The sequence below is a fragment of the Amphichorda felina genome, assembly GCF_050947745.1.
Source record: "Amphichorda felina strain 45539 chromosome Unknown scaffold_7, whole genome shotgun sequence".
NCBI lineage: Eukaryota > Fungi > Ascomycota > Sordariomycetes > Hypocreales > Bionectriaceae > Amphichorda > Amphichorda felina.
This window is the reverse complement of record NW_028145043.1, coordinates 1,207,555-1,224,416: the sequence shown is the minus strand read 5'-3', so window position 1 is coordinate 1,224,416 and position 16,862 is coordinate 1,207,555. Positions and strand designations below refer to the sequence as shown.

At 54.9% G+C, this 16,862-nt stretch overlaps 5 protein-coding genes across 5 annotated transcripts; 3 read left to right on the top strand and 2 right to left on the bottom strand.

Annotated features, from left to right (window-relative positions):
* Nucleotides 1-3,111: 3,111 nt before the first annotated feature.
* Nucleotides 3,112-4,200, top strand: ACO1O0_007183 (uncharacterized protein; the record flags this gene model as incomplete). Its single annotated transcript, XM_083196556.1, has 2 exons — nt 3,112-3,845; nt 3,906-4,200. The coding sequence occupies 2 exons, from the start codon at nt 3,112-3,114 to the stop codon at nt 4,198-4,200; spliced, it is 1,029 nt and encodes a 342-aa protein (XP_083047764.1).
* A 468-nt stretch (nt 4,201-4,668) lies between these two features.
* On the top strand, nt 4,669-5,607 carry JID1 (J domain-containing protein; the record flags this gene model as incomplete). The annotated part of the gene is made up of 1 exon (XM_083196555.1): nt 4,669-5,607. The coding sequence occupies one exon, from the start codon at nt 4,669-4,671 to the stop codon at nt 5,605-5,607; it is 939 nt and encodes a 312-aa protein (XP_083047763.1).
* A 77-nt stretch (nt 5,608-5,684) lies between these two features.
* Nucleotides 5,685-7,665, bottom strand: ACO1O0_007181 (uncharacterized protein; the record flags this gene model as incomplete). Its single annotated transcript, XM_083196554.1, has 3 exons — nt 5,685-5,701; nt 5,727-5,999; nt 6,072-7,665. 3 exons carry the CDS (start codon nt 7,663-7,665, stop codon nt 5,685-5,687), a joined length of 1,884 nt encoding a protein of 627 aa, XP_083047762.1.
* An 849-nt stretch (nt 7,666-8,514) lies between these two features.
* On the top strand, nt 8,515-9,538 carry ACO1O0_007180 (ClpP/crotonase-like domain-containing protein; the record flags this gene model as incomplete). Its single annotated transcript, XM_083196553.1, has 2 exons — nt 8,515-8,894; nt 8,962-9,538. The coding sequence occupies 2 exons, from the start codon at nt 8,515-8,517 to the stop codon at nt 9,536-9,538; spliced, it is 957 nt and encodes a 318-aa protein (XP_083047761.1).
* A 442-nt stretch (nt 9,539-9,980) lies between these two features.
* UBP2 (ubiquitin-specific protease UBP2) lies at nt 9,981-14,031 on the bottom strand (the record flags this gene model as incomplete). Its single annotated transcript, XM_083196552.1, has 5 exons — nt 9,981-11,770; nt 11,835-11,982; nt 12,067-12,243; nt 12,341-13,758; nt 13,887-14,031. The coding sequence occupies 5 exons, from the start codon at nt 14,029-14,031 to the stop codon at nt 9,981-9,983; spliced, it is 3,678 nt and encodes a 1,225-aa protein (XP_083047760.1).
* Between the last annotated feature and the right edge of the window lie 2,831 nt (nt 14,032-16,862).

Genomic DNA, 16,862 nt, shown 5'->3' with positions numbered 1-16,862 from the left:
GAACCCCTTGTGCCGGGACAAAGAACTGATGAGAAATTCATTTGAAGACTGATGAACTGATTACTTTTGTGCTGGAAAACAAAATGTCAGCCACAGATCAACCAAGAAAGACAGTGTGGGAAACTCACGTATGTGCGGACCACGTCTTTCGACAAAGCCCAGCCGAAGGTGCTCCACGAAGCCGAAAACGGTTTCACTGGTTCAACTTGTCAGTAGCTCCATGATTGACTAAGGGAAAGTTTGCTTACATGGCTGTGTCCAGCAACCGCCTATGTCTTGAGGACCCTCTGATCTTGATCCAAGGTAACTGATGAATTGTTACTTGCAAAGGAGCAAAGCCACAGACCGTCACCAGTACCGCCAAGTCCCCGACTGGCCCTTTTTTTGTGATTGTTTTTGTTGTTGTTTTGCTTGGCTAAATTGTTGAACCAAGGCGCCACGATAGTTCAATGAAGTTTTGTAAATATTCGATGTGTTCGGGGGTAGGATGCTTGACCCAGCTTGAGTGCGTGGGAGGAGACATCAAGACGAGGATGGCAAGTCAGCTCCGAGCTGGTTTGGCTAAGACTGTCGACATGGTGGATGTGGATTCTGCACACGTTGATGTTAGAAAGAATGTGTGTGAAAATGGAAGACGCAGGTTGTGGAAACGTGCTATGCCCATGGTGGGTTACCGGATGGATGTGGTCTTGTGTGTCAAGAACCATGTGTGTGTCAGAGGTGCCGTGCACTCTTTGAAGGTCCGAAGTCAGTGTCTAGATATCGTGAGAGGGAATGGCAGGAGAGGATGCCAAAATCCTTCAAGATGAGAAGCCTAGCAGGTAGTGGAACAATAGTAGAGAGGAAGTAGGCAGAGTAGAGGAAGTAGGCAGAGTAGAGGAAGTAGGCAGAGTAGAGGAAGTAGGCAGAGTTAAAGAGAAACTTGAGTGGACGGAACGAAAAGGCGATACTCACATGATAACAAGGCTGATGAGGAGAGACTCTTGAGGGTATGGCCAGACTTGAGCGCGATCATGGCTTCAAGGGCACACATTGTCTTTGCCAACGGCATGAAGGGTGTGACTGTCGCTCTCTTGGGGTGTTTAGAGTGTTTTTGAATGCGAATGAAGTGGGATACAGAAGCTGTAAAGGAGGATGAGGGTGAATGAAGGGGAATATATACCCAGAGAGGCAGAGGGTGTGGGATGTGAGGGGGCGTCTTTAAAACTGCGAAGAAGACATCCGTCGGCTGCAAAGCAGGTGCGAGAAGCAACAATCACCGCTTCAGATACAGTAATAAATCTTGATACACCTCCCCGCGAGACTTAATGTCTGTGCGGTTGACTCATTCTTCAGTTTCGAGGGTCAGAAGACCTCGCCAGTGGGTCCGAGGACGCCTCGGACGTCCATGATGACCTCGTTGGTAGACTAAGCGAGGTAAACTGAGACGAGTGAATGTCTTCATTGGATATCCAGAGGATCTCGCCTGTGGAGAAGGGGAATTCCTCAGCCTCAATGATCAAGAGACCTCGCCAGTGGGTCCGGGGACGTCTCGAATGTCCACGATGACCTCAAGGCTAGACCAAACGAGGCAAATTGAGGCGAGTGAGTACCTTCATTAGATCTACAGATGCTCCTGCCTGTGGAGAAGGGGGAACGGGGAAAGCAGTGCAAGGGGAGTGCAAGGGGCTGGGAGGCGTCAGAGTGGCAGCCCAGTCACGCACTCGGATCGCATTCAGGGCAACCACCATAACACCAGATTCAGGAGATGAAAATAATATTCAGAGTTTTGCATGGAATTATGGAATCTCCGAGAACAATTTTCATACGTTCATGATAACATTCTCGACTGTTATTGGGGGGTCGTCGGGGGTGCGTGTGTCGCCAGCTGCGTCATCAATGGCATGTGACCACCCAGCTGCATGAGGCAGCGTCGTCAGCTTCAGATATCAGGCAGCCTCCTTTCTCCACGAGTAAAAACTCCCCCCGGTTACAGACTGCGGTGCTTCGTTCACGGTCACGGAGAACATGATCCCCACCCGCGTCTCCCGGAGATCGATCCGGATCGACGCAGGGGTGCAAGGGTGTTTGAGATGGCTGCAAGATGAATGCCAGCACTGCAAGACTATCCCAAGCTAGCGATACTCGTGACGCTCCTCGAGGCATCCAGGCGCGTTGGGTTTTATCATTGGCTAGGGGCTTGATCTCCTCGGATGCACGGCAGGCGCGGCGTCAGGTGACGAGTGAACCGGCGTGCTTGGGCCTGGGTATAAATATCTTCCTCTCTCCCGCAACTTTCCCTCTTCTTTTTTTTCCTCTCTCAAGAACCCAACCCTGATCCGGGAGCTCAAGAATCCCCAGGTATCCAGGGAATATTCGCTTGTCTTCAAGCTAGTGGATGGGGAGTCTACTCCTTGTGGGTGGGAACATTTTTTGATTTCTGCCTTCGGGCACACCTTTTCTTTTTCATTGAGCTCGTGGCTACAGGCGACGTCTCGAAGAAGAAGACTGTTCTTGTGCGATTGTGTGCCTGAGTGACGGTGGGGGTTGCTGTGCCACGGACGTGGTGTGAAATCCCTAGCCGACAAAACCATATCCCCGTCCCCAATACACACCAGGTATTAAGTGGAAAACAGGAGACCTACAGTTACCAGAACTGAAAGATTCTTTCACAGAAATTTTGGTAAAAATTGGGGGCAATGGTGCTTTATTTTGATCGCTCTCTGGGGGAACTGACGCGTCAAAGATAACACCAGATTCACGAACAGACACACGAACAGGAACAGGAACAGGAACACGAGCTAGCCCAGCTCAAGACTTGATTTCCATTCCCTGTTCTTTGCGTCCCAAGATTTTGAAGACTTCTCCCCAATCGTCTGCCAGTGGCGCCTTTGGTTCCCTTTTGACTCCCGTTAGGCGCTCCCAATAAACACCAGTATTACATCATTTGCGCGCAACAGCAGCTTCACCTTCACACAACCAAGTCCAACAAGATTGAAAGAAGAGAAGTATTTCGTCCTAAATTTTCACCTCCCGTGTCTCATCTTGCTGGATTTACGTCTCTGACGCCGCGCAAAATCAGCTGAAACCGTCACACCAAAGCGCTCTGACCTTCCTCCACCTATACCCATCATGGCCGGCCCAAAGAACAAAAAGAAAACCAAGGATGCCAAGAATCCCACGGTAGGGGAAAAGCACCAAACTGAGCACGAGTCCCCAGACCCAAAGCGGGCCAAGAAAGAAAAGCAGGGCGACGATGAGACAGAAGACAGTCCAGCTCTAAAGGTTGAGAGCGCCGAGAAGCCGGGAGAGGAGCCTGAGGTTCCCAGAAACATCTTAGAGAAGGGAATCATCTACTTCTTTGTCCGTGGCCGCGTTGATGTCGATAACCCGACCAGCGTTGACGACATTGCCCGCACATACCTCCTCCTGCGTCCCATCGACAAGGATGCCAGGCTAGGTGAGGGATCCCTTAATGACGCAAGCAACACTAGGCTCCTAGCCCTGCCCAAAAAGGTTCTACCTCAGAGCGGAAAGGATCGCTTCATGATCTTCGTGGAGAACCCCGCCGCTAGTTTCAAGACCATCAAGGAGACGTTCCTCGCTGGCTCGGAGTATACGACCAAGACAGCGGGCACGCGCCACACTCCAGCCGCAACGCCAGCAGGGGAGGGCATCTACGCCATCACGATGACTGGACGCGAGAGCCACCTCGTCTACATGCTGACGCTCCCAGAGAAGCTGGGGGAGGTGCAAAAGGAGATTGGGATCAGGGACAAGGCCAGCTTCATAATCAGCACCAAGAACCCCGAGTACAAAGGCCCCCCATCTGCGCACTTCAACCAGATGCCAGAGTTCTCCAAGGAGTGAGTGGCACCGACAAGTCGGACCAAATAAGTTTGTGAGCATACTGACCGGTTGCGCAGAATCATGGACGAGTTCCGATGCTTGCGCTGGCTGCCCACCCGCCCCGCTCATCTGGACTACAGCAACGCCCAGATGCTTCTAATTGGCGAGACCTCGGGGATTGAAAAGGCCACGGAAAAGCAGAAGGATGATGAGAAGGAGGGCAAAGAGGATCCCAAGGAGGCTTTGGAGAACCTCGAGGAGGAGGACTTGAAGCGGATGCGACACCTGCCTGGTGACCAATCGGCGTCCATCTATGCTGATCTGGAAGCCGACGCAAAGGACTATCCAAAACTTAAGACAAAGTTTGAGTAGTGTGAGATTGTCTAAAAGGGAGCTGGCTATTTTGTGATATTGATGCAACAAGAAGACTTGCTGATATCATGAGGACTGCCAAAATACTACAGGAATTAAAGAGACCTCGCCCTTGGTTCCCACCTCCAAAGTAGGGATAGTTTAAACAATCTTCCGACCAGTACTCAAGAATAATATTATTTTCAAGATTTGCAACTACGTTATGAAGAACTGTAAATCAGGAACTCAGAGGAGGAGTGGTCTAGGGTAGCTCGCTGGTTAGGAACTCTAGCGAGAGCCGGCTGGAACCGACTTGTGGGGCCGATATCGATACTGACCTCACGACTCGGCTGACCTCTACCCGTCCGTGTCCCACCCCCAACATGCGCATTCATGCTCACGCGACAGCTACATCGCAAACTCCCCGCGGCCTTTGTCGCCTAACATGTCATCTCCCTCTTCCATTCCCTCTGGCACCTACCTACAACCATGGTCCTGAGGAAATCCATCGCCGTGTCTGCATTCTACTGCAACTCCCCACTCTACTCTCCCCTCTCGCCACCTCCGGCAACTCCGCGTCGACACACAGCCAGAAGAGCATCACTACAATGTTCTTCACCATACTTCCCTTGCCGGTGGTACGCTGTCCACAGCGACAGTAATACCAGCAGCACTCCCCCCTCCGACCCCGACGGCGACGACACCAACCCCCCACCCTGGCCCTCCTCCAAATCCCCCACCCCCTACGACATCTTCGCCATCGCCCGCTCCGACCCCTACACCAAGAAGCGCTTCTACCAGCTCGTCAAGGTCTACCACCCGGACCTGGGCCACCACCCCATCTGCGCCTCCCTCGCCCCGGACGTCCGCCTCGAGCGCTACCGCCTAGTCATCGCCGCCAACGACCTCCTCAGCGACCCGGCCAAACGCCGCGCCTACGACGCCCACGGGCTCGGCTGGGCCCACCCGCACCGCACGCCCCTGCGCGACGTCGACCGCTCCTGGCGCTACCAGCCGGGCAGCGCCGCCGCCAACGCCACCTGGGAGGACTGGGAGCGGTGGCACGAGGCGCGCGGCGAGGGCCAGGACCGGGGCCACGGGGCCGAGGGCAAGGGGAAAAGCCAGGGCCCCGTCTTCATGCCCAACGGCGTCTTCGCCATGCTCATCGCCATGACGTGCATCGTGGGCGCCATGCTGCAGAGCCAGCGCGCCGGGGGCGCGGGGGCGCAGTACCTCGAGACCAAGGCGGAGCGGGACCGGGCCGTCGGGCGGGAGGTGCAGCGGACGACCGAGGCGACGGCGGGGCTGTCCAAGGATGAGAGGGTAGGGCGGTTCCTGCGGGATCGCGAGAATGTGGCGTTTGACTACGTGCCGGGCCGGTATGAGCCGTCGTCTGGTGACGAGGGTGCGAAGGGTGAATCGAACTGAAAGAAGCGGTGGCTGAGAGGATACAGTGTACAATATATATAACGGGGCGCTATGTGGAATCTATTATTATCTATGCTCTATGTCATGGTCATGTCTAGAAATGTCGTCATGTTCGTTACGTTTGCGCTCGACATCCTTGTTGGTCAGGATGCCCTCCTCTTGGAACTTTACATGCCCCCGCTCCACGTCGTTTCTGGGCGTCTTGTCCTTGCTTCTCGGCCAACCTAGCGCGTCTTCTCCCAGCGGGGCAGTTGGCGGTGGCGGTGGCACCTGTCTCCCCGGTATTTCAAACTCGTCGTCGATGGAAGTGCCTAACCTGAGATTGATGACGTTGTCAATGCGAAGGCGTGGTGGGCCCGAGTTGATGCTGAGGCCATTCTTAGGTGGCCCGGCTGCCGACGTGTTAGCTGTATTGCGGAGGGACTGAAAAATGAAGAGAAGGACAGAAAGAGGCAATCGCTTACACAAAACGAGGTCAAAGAGTTTAACGATGACAGGACCCCAAACGGTCATGGCAATGATTTGTCCGTACGACCACCGGTTCGACACAAAGCTCTCGGCCTTGATGATCTTAATGAGGGAGACCATGTACAGGATATTGACAATGATATAGATGACCTCGAGCCCGCGCCAGAACCACTTCTTCCAGCGGATCCAGTGCGGTTTCAGGGTCCCCTCGGGCCAGCGGCCCACGTGCCAGCGGCCGAAGCGGATGTGCCTCGTGCGGTGGTGCTTGCGCAGGGTCCAGGCGATCTGGTCGACGAGGAGGACGATGATGGCGATGGTGTCGAGGATCAGAAAGGTCAGCTTGTACAGCAGCGGGTGCGGGAAGAAGTTGAGCTGGAGGCCGTCGACGGCGCCGATGGCAGCGCAGTAGGTGCGGGGGCTGGGATTGCCGCCGCAGGCTTCCATGGTGGCCTGGGAGCGAAAGAGGTTGAATACGTCGCGGAAGTAGACCTTTTGGGAGGCGGCGACGATGGCGAGGATGTACTCCATGCAGAATCCCAGAAAGGTGTGGGTGTTGCGGATGCCCTCGTTGTGCAGGCAGATCTGGATGAGGAACATGGGCAGGATGCCGTTCTGGCTGACGTGGAACGCGACTGCGGCGTTGACGAGGATCTCGCCCCAGAAGGTGCCCTCCTGGGAGTTGACGACAATGGCGAGGATGGAGGCGATCTGGACGGCAAAGACGAACCAGCACTGGGCCTCCTGGAACTCGACGAGGGTGGTGGCGATGGCGACCGAGGTGCGCGACAGGGCCGACTCGTCCGCCCAGATCATGGTCTGGATGCGCCGGAGCTTGCCAGGCTGGGGCTGGGACTGGCGACGAGGGGCCTGGGTCAGCTGCACCCAGAAAGTAAAACCCTTGACGGCGAGGTAGAGCGCGGTGGAAAAGGCGACCTGGAGGACGTAGGAGATGAGGACGCCAGGGCCAAAGATGTCCGGGTTGATCTCGGCCTCGATATAGGGGCAAAAGGTTGCCATGGCGTCAAAGATCTCCTGGGCGGTCGACGAGTTGGGATCGAGACCTCGGAGGGACTCGTCGCAGGGCACCGAGAGCCCGTCGTTGGCGCAGGCCTCGTGAGCGCAGGAGACGAATGACTCGAGTATGGGCCTATCGTCAAAGGCCTCGAGAGTGCCATTGCCCATGATTACGCTGGCGTTGCGCTCGGCGTCACGACTGATGTAGTAGGGCATGGAGTCCTCGGTCCAGTAGGAGATGGAGGCCAGGGCGGCGCAGTTGTAGAAGGTCTCCAGGGAGCCGAAGAAGATGGACGTGTCGTTGCAGGCGCGAGGGCAGTCGGCATGGCCGTCAATCATGCAGCCAGACTCGAGCAGGACAATCTCCTGGCCGCCGTCGATGCCGCCCTCAATGAGCCCACGGAAGGAAAAGGCATCGTCGCGAGGATTGTCACCATTGTTACCCTCGTAGGACTGGGGGCTCAGGCTGGCGAGGTCGTCGAAGGGGAAGAAGTCGGAGATGTCGTCGATGCCGTGGCGCAGGAGAATGGTAAGCGGAGTGGGCGCGGCAGCAGCTTGCGACAGGCTGGTGGTCATGGTGGACGTGTCGCGATGTCAGGAGTCGAAGGCCATGGTTTCAGTATACGCGTATCCCATGGCACCGTCGCTGCCCGCTGCGAGCCCGAATTGCTCAGGAAAGAAAAGGTGGGAATTCCGTAATGGTCAATTTCTCGCCGGCGCTGACAATGCTGATGCGGTGGATGAGTTCATTCTAAGGACCCTCCCATCCATGCACCAGCCCTGCAGGTGGAGCGTGCCAAGATTCCACACAGTCGGGCCATGACTGCAGTACGTCGTATGTACGTACGGAGTACGGATATGTGAGATGGGATGGCAGGTCGTGGGATGACAGTATACCTAGTCCGCGCTTTCAATGGGTTGATAATATATCAGCAAGGGAGTGAGAGGTTGTGAATTGGGTAGTCAGAGTTGCTGAAAGCCAAATCTCTCTAGTACGTAGTTACCTACCTTTAAGCATAACTGCCTCCTAGCATTAAGAGGACTAGTCCGCCCCCAATGTACTCAACCGAGGAAGAGCTCCGAGACTACAAAAAGATGAAGCTTCCCTGGTGGCCATGACGAAATAGCACGTTCAGAAATAAACCATGCATAACGAGGAAAAGAAGGTACAGATGCTGCCCACTATTATTCCTCCAAAGCAGTTGTAAATAGCAGCCATAATTTCACTGCGGGCAGTGATCCCTTACTCGGCAATTCATACTGATTTGATTGCATTCGGCTATCAACCTCCAGACCGACGCAAGCCGACGTCACTAGTTCCCGAGCTCGCTCCATTGAAGTCGCAACTCCTCCCATCGCCAACCTCACATCTTCACTCTCCCAAACCACCACCACCACCACCAACCTCCCAATTGACCGCCCACCATGCCTCCCCGGATTCTCTCCCCGTCCGCGGCTACGCGCTCACCTGCAGCCTCCTTCCTGCGCCGCCTCTACTCCTCCGAGTCCGCCGGGCCCCTCATCACCGTCACCAATCTCCCCGCCCCCAACTCCGGCCACATCCGCGTCCTCGAGCTCAACCGCCCTTCTGCCCGCAACGCCATCTCCCGCGATCTCCTCGCCGCCCTGCGCGCTGAGGTTGACGACGTCCACAGCCAGTACGGCCCTAACGGCGAAGAAATCGCTGCCCCTGGCCAGCTCGCCCAGCTCGGCCCGACCCGCGCCCTCGTCCTCGCCAGCGCCGTTGACACCTGCTTCTGCGCCGGCGCCGACCTCAAGGAGCGCCGCGGCTTCACCCAGCAAGAGTGCGCTTCCCCTCCCATCCTCCATGATATCCCCTCCCTACCCTAGCTAACCTGTCCCTCCCCCTAGGACCGCCGACTTCCTCACCAACCTCCGCGCCACCTTCTCCGACCTCGCCGCCCTCCCCGTCCCCACCATCAGCGCCATCTCCTCCCTCGCCCTCGGCGGCGGCCTCGAGCTCGCCCTGTCCACGCACTTCCGCGTCCTCACCTCCAACGCCACCGTCGGCCTGCCCGAGACCCGCCTGGGCATCCTCCCCGGCGCCGGCGGCACCCACCGCCTGCCCGCCCTCATCGGCATCGCCCGCGCCCGCGACCTCGTCCTGACGGGCCGCCGCGTCGCCGCCCCCGAGGCCTACTTCCTGGGCATCGCCGACCGCCTCGTCGAGGTGGTGCCCGAGGACGAGCGCGACGGCTCCGACATCCTGTCGCTGGCGCGCAAGGGGGCCCTGGCCGAGGCCGTGAGGCTGGCGCAGGAGATCTGCGAGGGCGGGCCCGTGGCCGTCCGCGCGGCGCTGCAGGCCGTCATGTGGGCGCGCGAGGAGAAGGAGAATGAGATGTACGAGCGGGTTGTCGCGACCGAGGATCGAAATGAGGCGCTCAAGGCGTTCCAGGAGAAGAGGAAGCCTGTCTTCAAGGGGAGGTAAAGTGGTTTCGACGAGTCAGGATAAAACCTAATGAACATGTTGTTAAAATATAAGCAAGACTTACCAATACTTATGCGGAGCTGAACTTTTCTTCTTCTATTTTCCCATGGCGCCAATAATCATGTATTGAATTCAGTTGTTTCGTCTATCGCCATGTTTGGGTATTATGCCATCTGTCTGACCAATCCATCACTAAAACAAGCACCCAAAACGCCATTTGCGACTGTCCGCGTCTTTGTAAAGCCAATCAACGCTAGGTATTTACTTATTCCACCTGTCCCATCTCGTATGGAAAATCATCAGGCTTGGCGTCCTCGTACAAGAGGCCGGCACCTGAGTCGGAACCATGGTTCTCTACAAACGAAACCTTCTTCGCTGGTGGACTGTCTTTACTGACCTCCCCACCCGGGCTCTTGAGGGCACTTCGTGGCTTCAACTCCTTCTAGGATTTGTCCTTCACCACATCATGGTCCATCCCCGATGACATCTTAGTTCCCGAGTCCGGCTCACCGTCGGTCGACCCATACACGAGATCCGGGACATCGGCCGGTGCCGGATCCCGTTTAGGGACGCTCACCCAGTCCTGCTTGTCCCTGTCGCGGACATAGCATAGGTAGTACGGCTCACCGCCGTTGCTCAGATCCCGCAGCACCTTCTCAGTGTCGTGTTCGGCCGTCACGTTCGCATCGTTGTAACAGCGCCACACACCCAGATCGAAATCGTGGATCCAGACCCAGTAATGGCCTGCATGGAGAAGGCCCCTGTGGCAAATCACCGCCTCAAGGCGATATGCGTGCTCCCGGGAGCTGTCGAAGTGCTCCATGATAGTCCGCTCTCGCTCCAAAAACTCCTTTTCGACCATCCGACCCACCGCATTTACAGCTTCCTCAAAACCTTCGGTCGCGCCTAGATCACAATCTTGCGGCTGTTCTTCGGGGTGTGCGGGTTGCTGCTCGGAATCCTCTTTACGCACGACAAGGAAATCATCCTCGATAGGACCGTCAAAGGTCCAATCATCTTGAGACGAATCAAGACTTGGTAGCGTGTCCACGACCATGGCATCGCTGTTGGTAGAAGATTCGCGAGTGGCCTTGCCAAGTTTGTCCATGAGAGCACCAGCTCCCTTAAAATTCTCGGCCTCAGTCATGTAGTTCTTCACATCGGTCAGGCGGCTCGCAGTTGCCCAGTCCTCCATGCGACGTTGAAACTCGGGCGAGTCGTGGGGAGCATCCATGTAGCGATCGAGGTATATCGTCTCTGGGATGACGACGGGGTTCGCATTCTTGCTCCCTGTCGACTGCGTTCGTTGGATGAGAACGTGTAGGATGGGAGGCAGGCTCTTGATGGCCGTGTATCGCGACAGCTTGCTCTCCTCCAGCACCTGTTGATCGAAATTACGGCCTAGGGCATCGTAGAGATGGCATGGCCCGTCGGGCGCTGGGAACGCCGTGATGGACCGGTCGTAGCTGATTTCATGCTGATATTCCCTCTCGTCAAACTTTTTTGTGTAGTTGACGGTTGTGACGAAGAAAGTCTCTATAATCTTCTCACGTTGGATACCAGTCGCTTCATCAACATGGCTCGGCCGTATCGCTGCCTGCAGCAGGCTAATGATGCTCCCTATGACTTCCTCGACATCCTGCTGATCTGTTCCGGATGACCTCTTTTGATGCTCTAGCGCTTTTAGTACCTTGATATCAATCTCCTTTGTTTCCTCGGCAACGTCAACCATGGAGACGTCGATTTCTTCAGTGTCATTGTTGCTTCTCTTGTTGACATCTTTTGTTCCTTTATCCCCGGATGCGTCAGTTTGTGTTGCCTCTGAATCAGACTGGACAGTGGCATATCCTGCGGACACGGCTGCTGAGGAGCCCTTATTCTCCCCATGCGACGATGGCGGTCTGTCACCTCCGTCACCTGCGTCGATCAAAGTCGCAGAACTAGCGCGACTGCTGATGTCGCCGGTCTCCGAAGGAGCGACTGAATTTTTCGCCATCTCAATATCATCAGGTGGTGGTGTGGATGGTCCCGTCGGCGCCGGTGACGGCCGTGCGGGTAAAGGAGGGGGTTTCGGACCTGCGGCGGTCGGGGTGACCTCGGGCACAGTCTCCGAGTCCTTGAGCAGCGAACGCGTCGACAGCAAGACAGCGTTGGCAAGTCGCTGAGATGGCCGTGTCGCAACTCTATCCGACGTATGGAGCCTGTGAAACAACTGGCCTAGCTCATGAACGACTTCAAGTAATCAATTAGTAAGATGTCACATTTGCACGGGAGTTAGATAGAAAAGGGGTCTTACAGGCTTGTGCCACGACGGCCTCCCCACGGTCCATCTCCATCTTGTTTCCACCAAGCCTTCGCTGCTGAATGCTGTCGTCCGTGAGGTTCAGCTTGAAAGCATCGTAATTTGTAACGATCTCCCGCACCACCTTCACAGTATAGAGATACTGGAGAAGGCTATTCAAGTAGCAAGTGTTCCCAATGTTGTGCAGACCAACTGGGAGTTCCACGTCCCCAAGTACCTCACTTACATCACTATCCACGGGATCAGGAGGCTGGACGAGGAACTTTTCGCGAAACTCTAGTGCATTCCCTCTGGTAGTCTCACTCCGCGTGTGCTCGGCTAACGAATCCAGAGCCTGGATATATAGCAACCGCTCGTCTCGCACTGGTGTTGATTGAAGCTGCGAAATGTTGGCCATCGTAACCTGACAAAATTTACAGAATCGACATAATTGCAACCATGTCTACACCGCAGAAAAGGAAAGGGGAATGGAATAGAGACAAGAAGGGGAAAGGGCTTACCTTTTCGAGAGCAGCGAGGCACCACCCGGCCTCTGTATCTGAGAATTCTAAGCGACCAATGCCGAGGACAGTCTTCGAAGTCTCGTATGACATTCTGGTATCCGTTTCCACGACCAGTCCGGCCTGATAGTTGTCATCGGTAGACGCCTGAGCTATCAGCATCAGCATCGTCCTGGCAGTGCTGGCTGCAGCGGGCTGGTCGACGAGCTTCTTCCTGAAGGCCTCCAGGATTGTGTCCACCGAGTACGTGTTGGGGGGGCCTAAGCCGAGGTATATGAGGGCCTGATTCACGAGTCCGTCCTCGTCCGTATTCCCCTGTACCTCAAGCTGGCTGTCAAAGACAGAGGACTGGGTGATGGCAAAGTCTGAAAGCCGCTCATCGCCACAGTCGTTGGCAATGGCCATCAGAGCTTCAACCAACTGCCGTTTCTTGCTAGGAAGAATGTCCCATTGTCGAAAATAGGCATTGACGACAACCTCGGGAGGGGAATTCGGTAAAACACCCAGCAGTCTGTATCGTTCCACATTGACCAGGGCATTCCCGCTAACGTTGGGGATCTCCTTGCATCCCATGTCGGTGTGCAGAACTGAGTTGATGAGCCCCGGGTATTCCCCAGCGGGACCCGATTTGTATATCAGGGACTGAACCTCACTTCGGACATCTTCAATGTATCCTCGATAAGAGTCGATGTCGGTGTGGCCATCGTCGTTGAGAGGGGAGGGAGGGAATGGGGGAGTGAAGTATCCTTCATCAACGCCACCTTCTATGTTCTCCGTCTCCTCAAATTCGAGCTCCCTGAATAGGTTGAAGCATCTAGGACCAAAGATGACGGCAAATCGTTTGTTACGCTTGGAAATGTTCCGTATCGCATCTGGGTCTGATTCAAGAAGATTCTTGAGGTACGTGTTCATGTTTTGAGGTGCCTGGGTGGCCCATGCATCCGTCGCTCCTTCATATCTCTCAGGATTTTTCTTCCTTGCTTGCTCCAATTCGGAGCGGATGGCGTCCTGATCTAGCAGAAGGTTGACCCACTGAGTCTTCAAGCGTGGCTCAGACACATCCAAGGTTAGTTGAAACGTACATGGTGGAGCGACGCAAACAAAGTTCTCCCGGGCCACTAGGGGTTGGTATTTGTTCTTCTCCTCGGCAATGATGTGGTCAGCCTCCGACCCAGCCCAGACCAGGTGGTGCCAGGGATACACATCTTCCCGCATCGGCCAAGTCGCGTGGCTTGCATTACAAGTTTCGTGAGCGTGCGAGGCGCTCCAGCTCATTTTGAAGACGAAATGGAAGCTGCAGTCGAGGCATATTGTCGACAGGACCTTCCTATCATCTGTCGCGAAGTCCTGGTTTCCATTACGAATGAGTCGGTGCTGGTGACGCCACTCAAAAGGGACGTCAAGTTGGGCGCGGTCGGCTCTGACGAAAAGATCGCAGGATGTGAAATTGTTATTGAGTAACTCGTATATCCATCGACTTGGGTTGCATCCTGTGCCAAATTCTCGTCAGGAGTACGGTCAAATTGAAGGTGAACAATAGACCTACCTGGTACTTCGCGGCGCATGGATGCCCTGGACTTCATCTCGGTCATGTTATGCGACACAAAGTTCCGCGAGCCCGATCCTGGCAAGCTCGCATAAGAGCTGGCATCATGGTCCTGCCCAGACCCCACGTCATAGGGAGCTGCCATGGCGGCGACCAGCAGAGCCAGAGGTGATTCTCTGCAACACTGTGAGTCGCGGTTAAGGTATTGTTATCGATGTCGTGATTTTTCGATATTGGCGCGGTCCACGCGGTTCGCCCGTATGGGGTCAAGTCTGTCGAAGCAACGGACGATGTCGAGGCAGGGCTGTCCGGCAGCAAAAGAGGGTGCAGCGAGATGGCAAATGGAGGAAGCAGCTATGGGCGGATGACAAGGAGATAATATGATGCAGCAGACGCCGGATGGATGAGTCTTGCCAGGGTCTGCGCGGCCAAAAAAAAGAGGCAATGAATTTCGTGTGTTTGTCTCCGGGTGGGCAGTCACAACGGCGACAGCTGACGTAGTCGTCGCTCGGTGCTCCGTACCTGGCGAGAGCTCGCAGCTCCAGCAGTGCAAACATGCGTCGCAGCCCAACCCGACCTGGCACTGTGGGGGCCAGCGCAGCTGATGACTCAGCAGACCAGTTCCAAATCTGGGGCATTAAGCGCCAACAAGTTTAGATCTCGGAAGTTAAGAGGCTGATTCAACGAATATCAATCCCTAAGGTAGGTGTTTAACTTAACTATTAATTATTATGGACCTGATTTACCATTTGCATACGTCATAGGCCTAAAGAGGTGGGAAACCCGTTCAACTTAACCAAAGTATACTTGCCCAAGAGACAACAACTACCAGTGTCAACTCACCTTGAAATGTCTTGTTTTATGTAAAGTAGGTAGGCACCATGCCCCAAGATTTCTTTTCCCCAGTTCCGCACAGCATTAGCCGCCTTCAATACCCAACAGCGCCAGCTGGCATGTTTGGATGAGCTCCCGATCCCGATGAATGCATACATACCATCAAACAGGACGTACAGCATACCTTATGCTAACAGGGCTACCAGGGCTTCCTTAGGCTCCGCGAGTAACTCTGGGACCGGTATGACGGGACTTCTGGGCAACGTACCACTTGTCTTGTGCAAGCATACCCATAAGTGGAGTCCATCGTGCTGGGCTGTCAAAGGATGCGCAGACGATGCAGTACAGGGTAGATGCAGGGATTCATGATATCAACCTGCCGCGGGGTAAGACGCCGTCAACCCTCACCAGCCCCAGGACGCATGGGATGCAGGATACTACTAATGGGTAAAGGGTCGAGTCGCGCTATGCGGCTGGCAGCAAGGTAGAGGCTCCAACAAGCTCACTGACTTCGCTGAAAAGTAGTTCTAACCCTACCTCCGGCTTGTCATCCAGCAACTGGACCGGTCACACATCACGCACCAAGAATGCAACCGTGCAGGGCCGGAGTGAAGAAAGCGTTGCTAAGCCTGCAAAGCAGCAACTACTCACAGCAAGGAATCAATACTTGCGTCAGTATCCGTAGATTCCTCCACACCAACCACCATAGCCCTGAGCCCCCGAGGGGGGAGAGCTGCGCCTTGTGACCTCCATCCACCTCAGCCCCTCCTTCCTTGCGGCTTCTCAGGCTGTCGCCCTTTGACGTCGCACACAATTTCATCACTTCCGACGAGCTGACTCCTCTTTTCTTCTTGTTCAATTCCACGACGCATCGCCGATGAGGAGTTTGCGAGCAAAGTTATCATGGCGCAAGCAGGGTCGCACTGTCGAGAATGGAGCAGATATTTACCACCAAGAAATAGATCTTGTCCCAGCCTCTCAGAGCGCTCCGATTCCCTCTTTCCCGGACGGAGTCAAAGTTCTGCACGATTGCCGCGATGCCACGGTTGATATCTGCTTTGTCCACGGTCTATCTGGAAATAGGAACAGCACCTGGACCGCCAAGGGGCAATCCAAACCCTGGCCCGAGACACTCTTGCCACCAAAGATCACCAGCGCTCGCATACTCACGTACGGATATGACGCGTACGTTGTGCGGAAACCATCCGCATCGACAAACGGGCTAGTAGATCATGCTACAAACCTGTTGAACGACTTGACGACTCAAAGAGCTTGCTCTAATGCGTCCACTCGGCCTTTGGTCTTTGTCGCCCACAGCTTGGGTGGCCTCTTATGCAAGGAGGCCGTTCTTCTCTCCCGAAACAACCCCGAACAACATCTCCAGGAAATATTCAACTGCACTAAGGGTATAGTATTTATGGGCACTCCTCACAGGGGATCCTGGATGGCCGACTGGTCCAGGATGCCAGCTTCGGCTATTGGGACCATCAGGTCCACTAACAGATCGTTATTGAATATCTTGGAGACTGACGACAAGTACCTCCAATCCATCCAAAATCGGTTCTTGTTCATGTTGCGGGAACAACAGAGGGCCGGGCGGGATCTTGAAGTTACTTGCTTCTTTGAAGAATTGCCTTTGCCTCGTTTTGGAATTGTTGTCTCTAAAGACTCGGCTACTCTTGAAGGTTATACGGCGATTAGTATTCACGCCAACCATAGAAACATGGTCAAGTTTGGCTCCGTGGACGAAAATGGATTCAAAAGACTGCTTGGCGAGCTGATTAGATGGGAGTCAAAAATTAGCAACTCCGCTGCTATGCAACCGATGGAAGGGGCACAAACTGAGGAGCCACTTGGCTATTCTCCTGAGAGCCATCGAATTCGTCGTCAATTCCACACTCTACAGAGTTCTAAGAGAGGTAACGACCCCCAAGTCTCTGGAGGCAAGCCCGGCTAACTTGTGTGTTCAGGTAAGTGCAGATGCTTTTACTACTGCCCCAGATATCCCCAACTCATCATGTCGCCTAGGCACTGGAGCACCCGGGCATGTGATACAAGATTGCCTGAAATCTTTGGCATTCCTAGAAATGGACAGTCGGTTCAACGATATTGATTCCGCTGCTCAGGGAACCTGCGAATGGC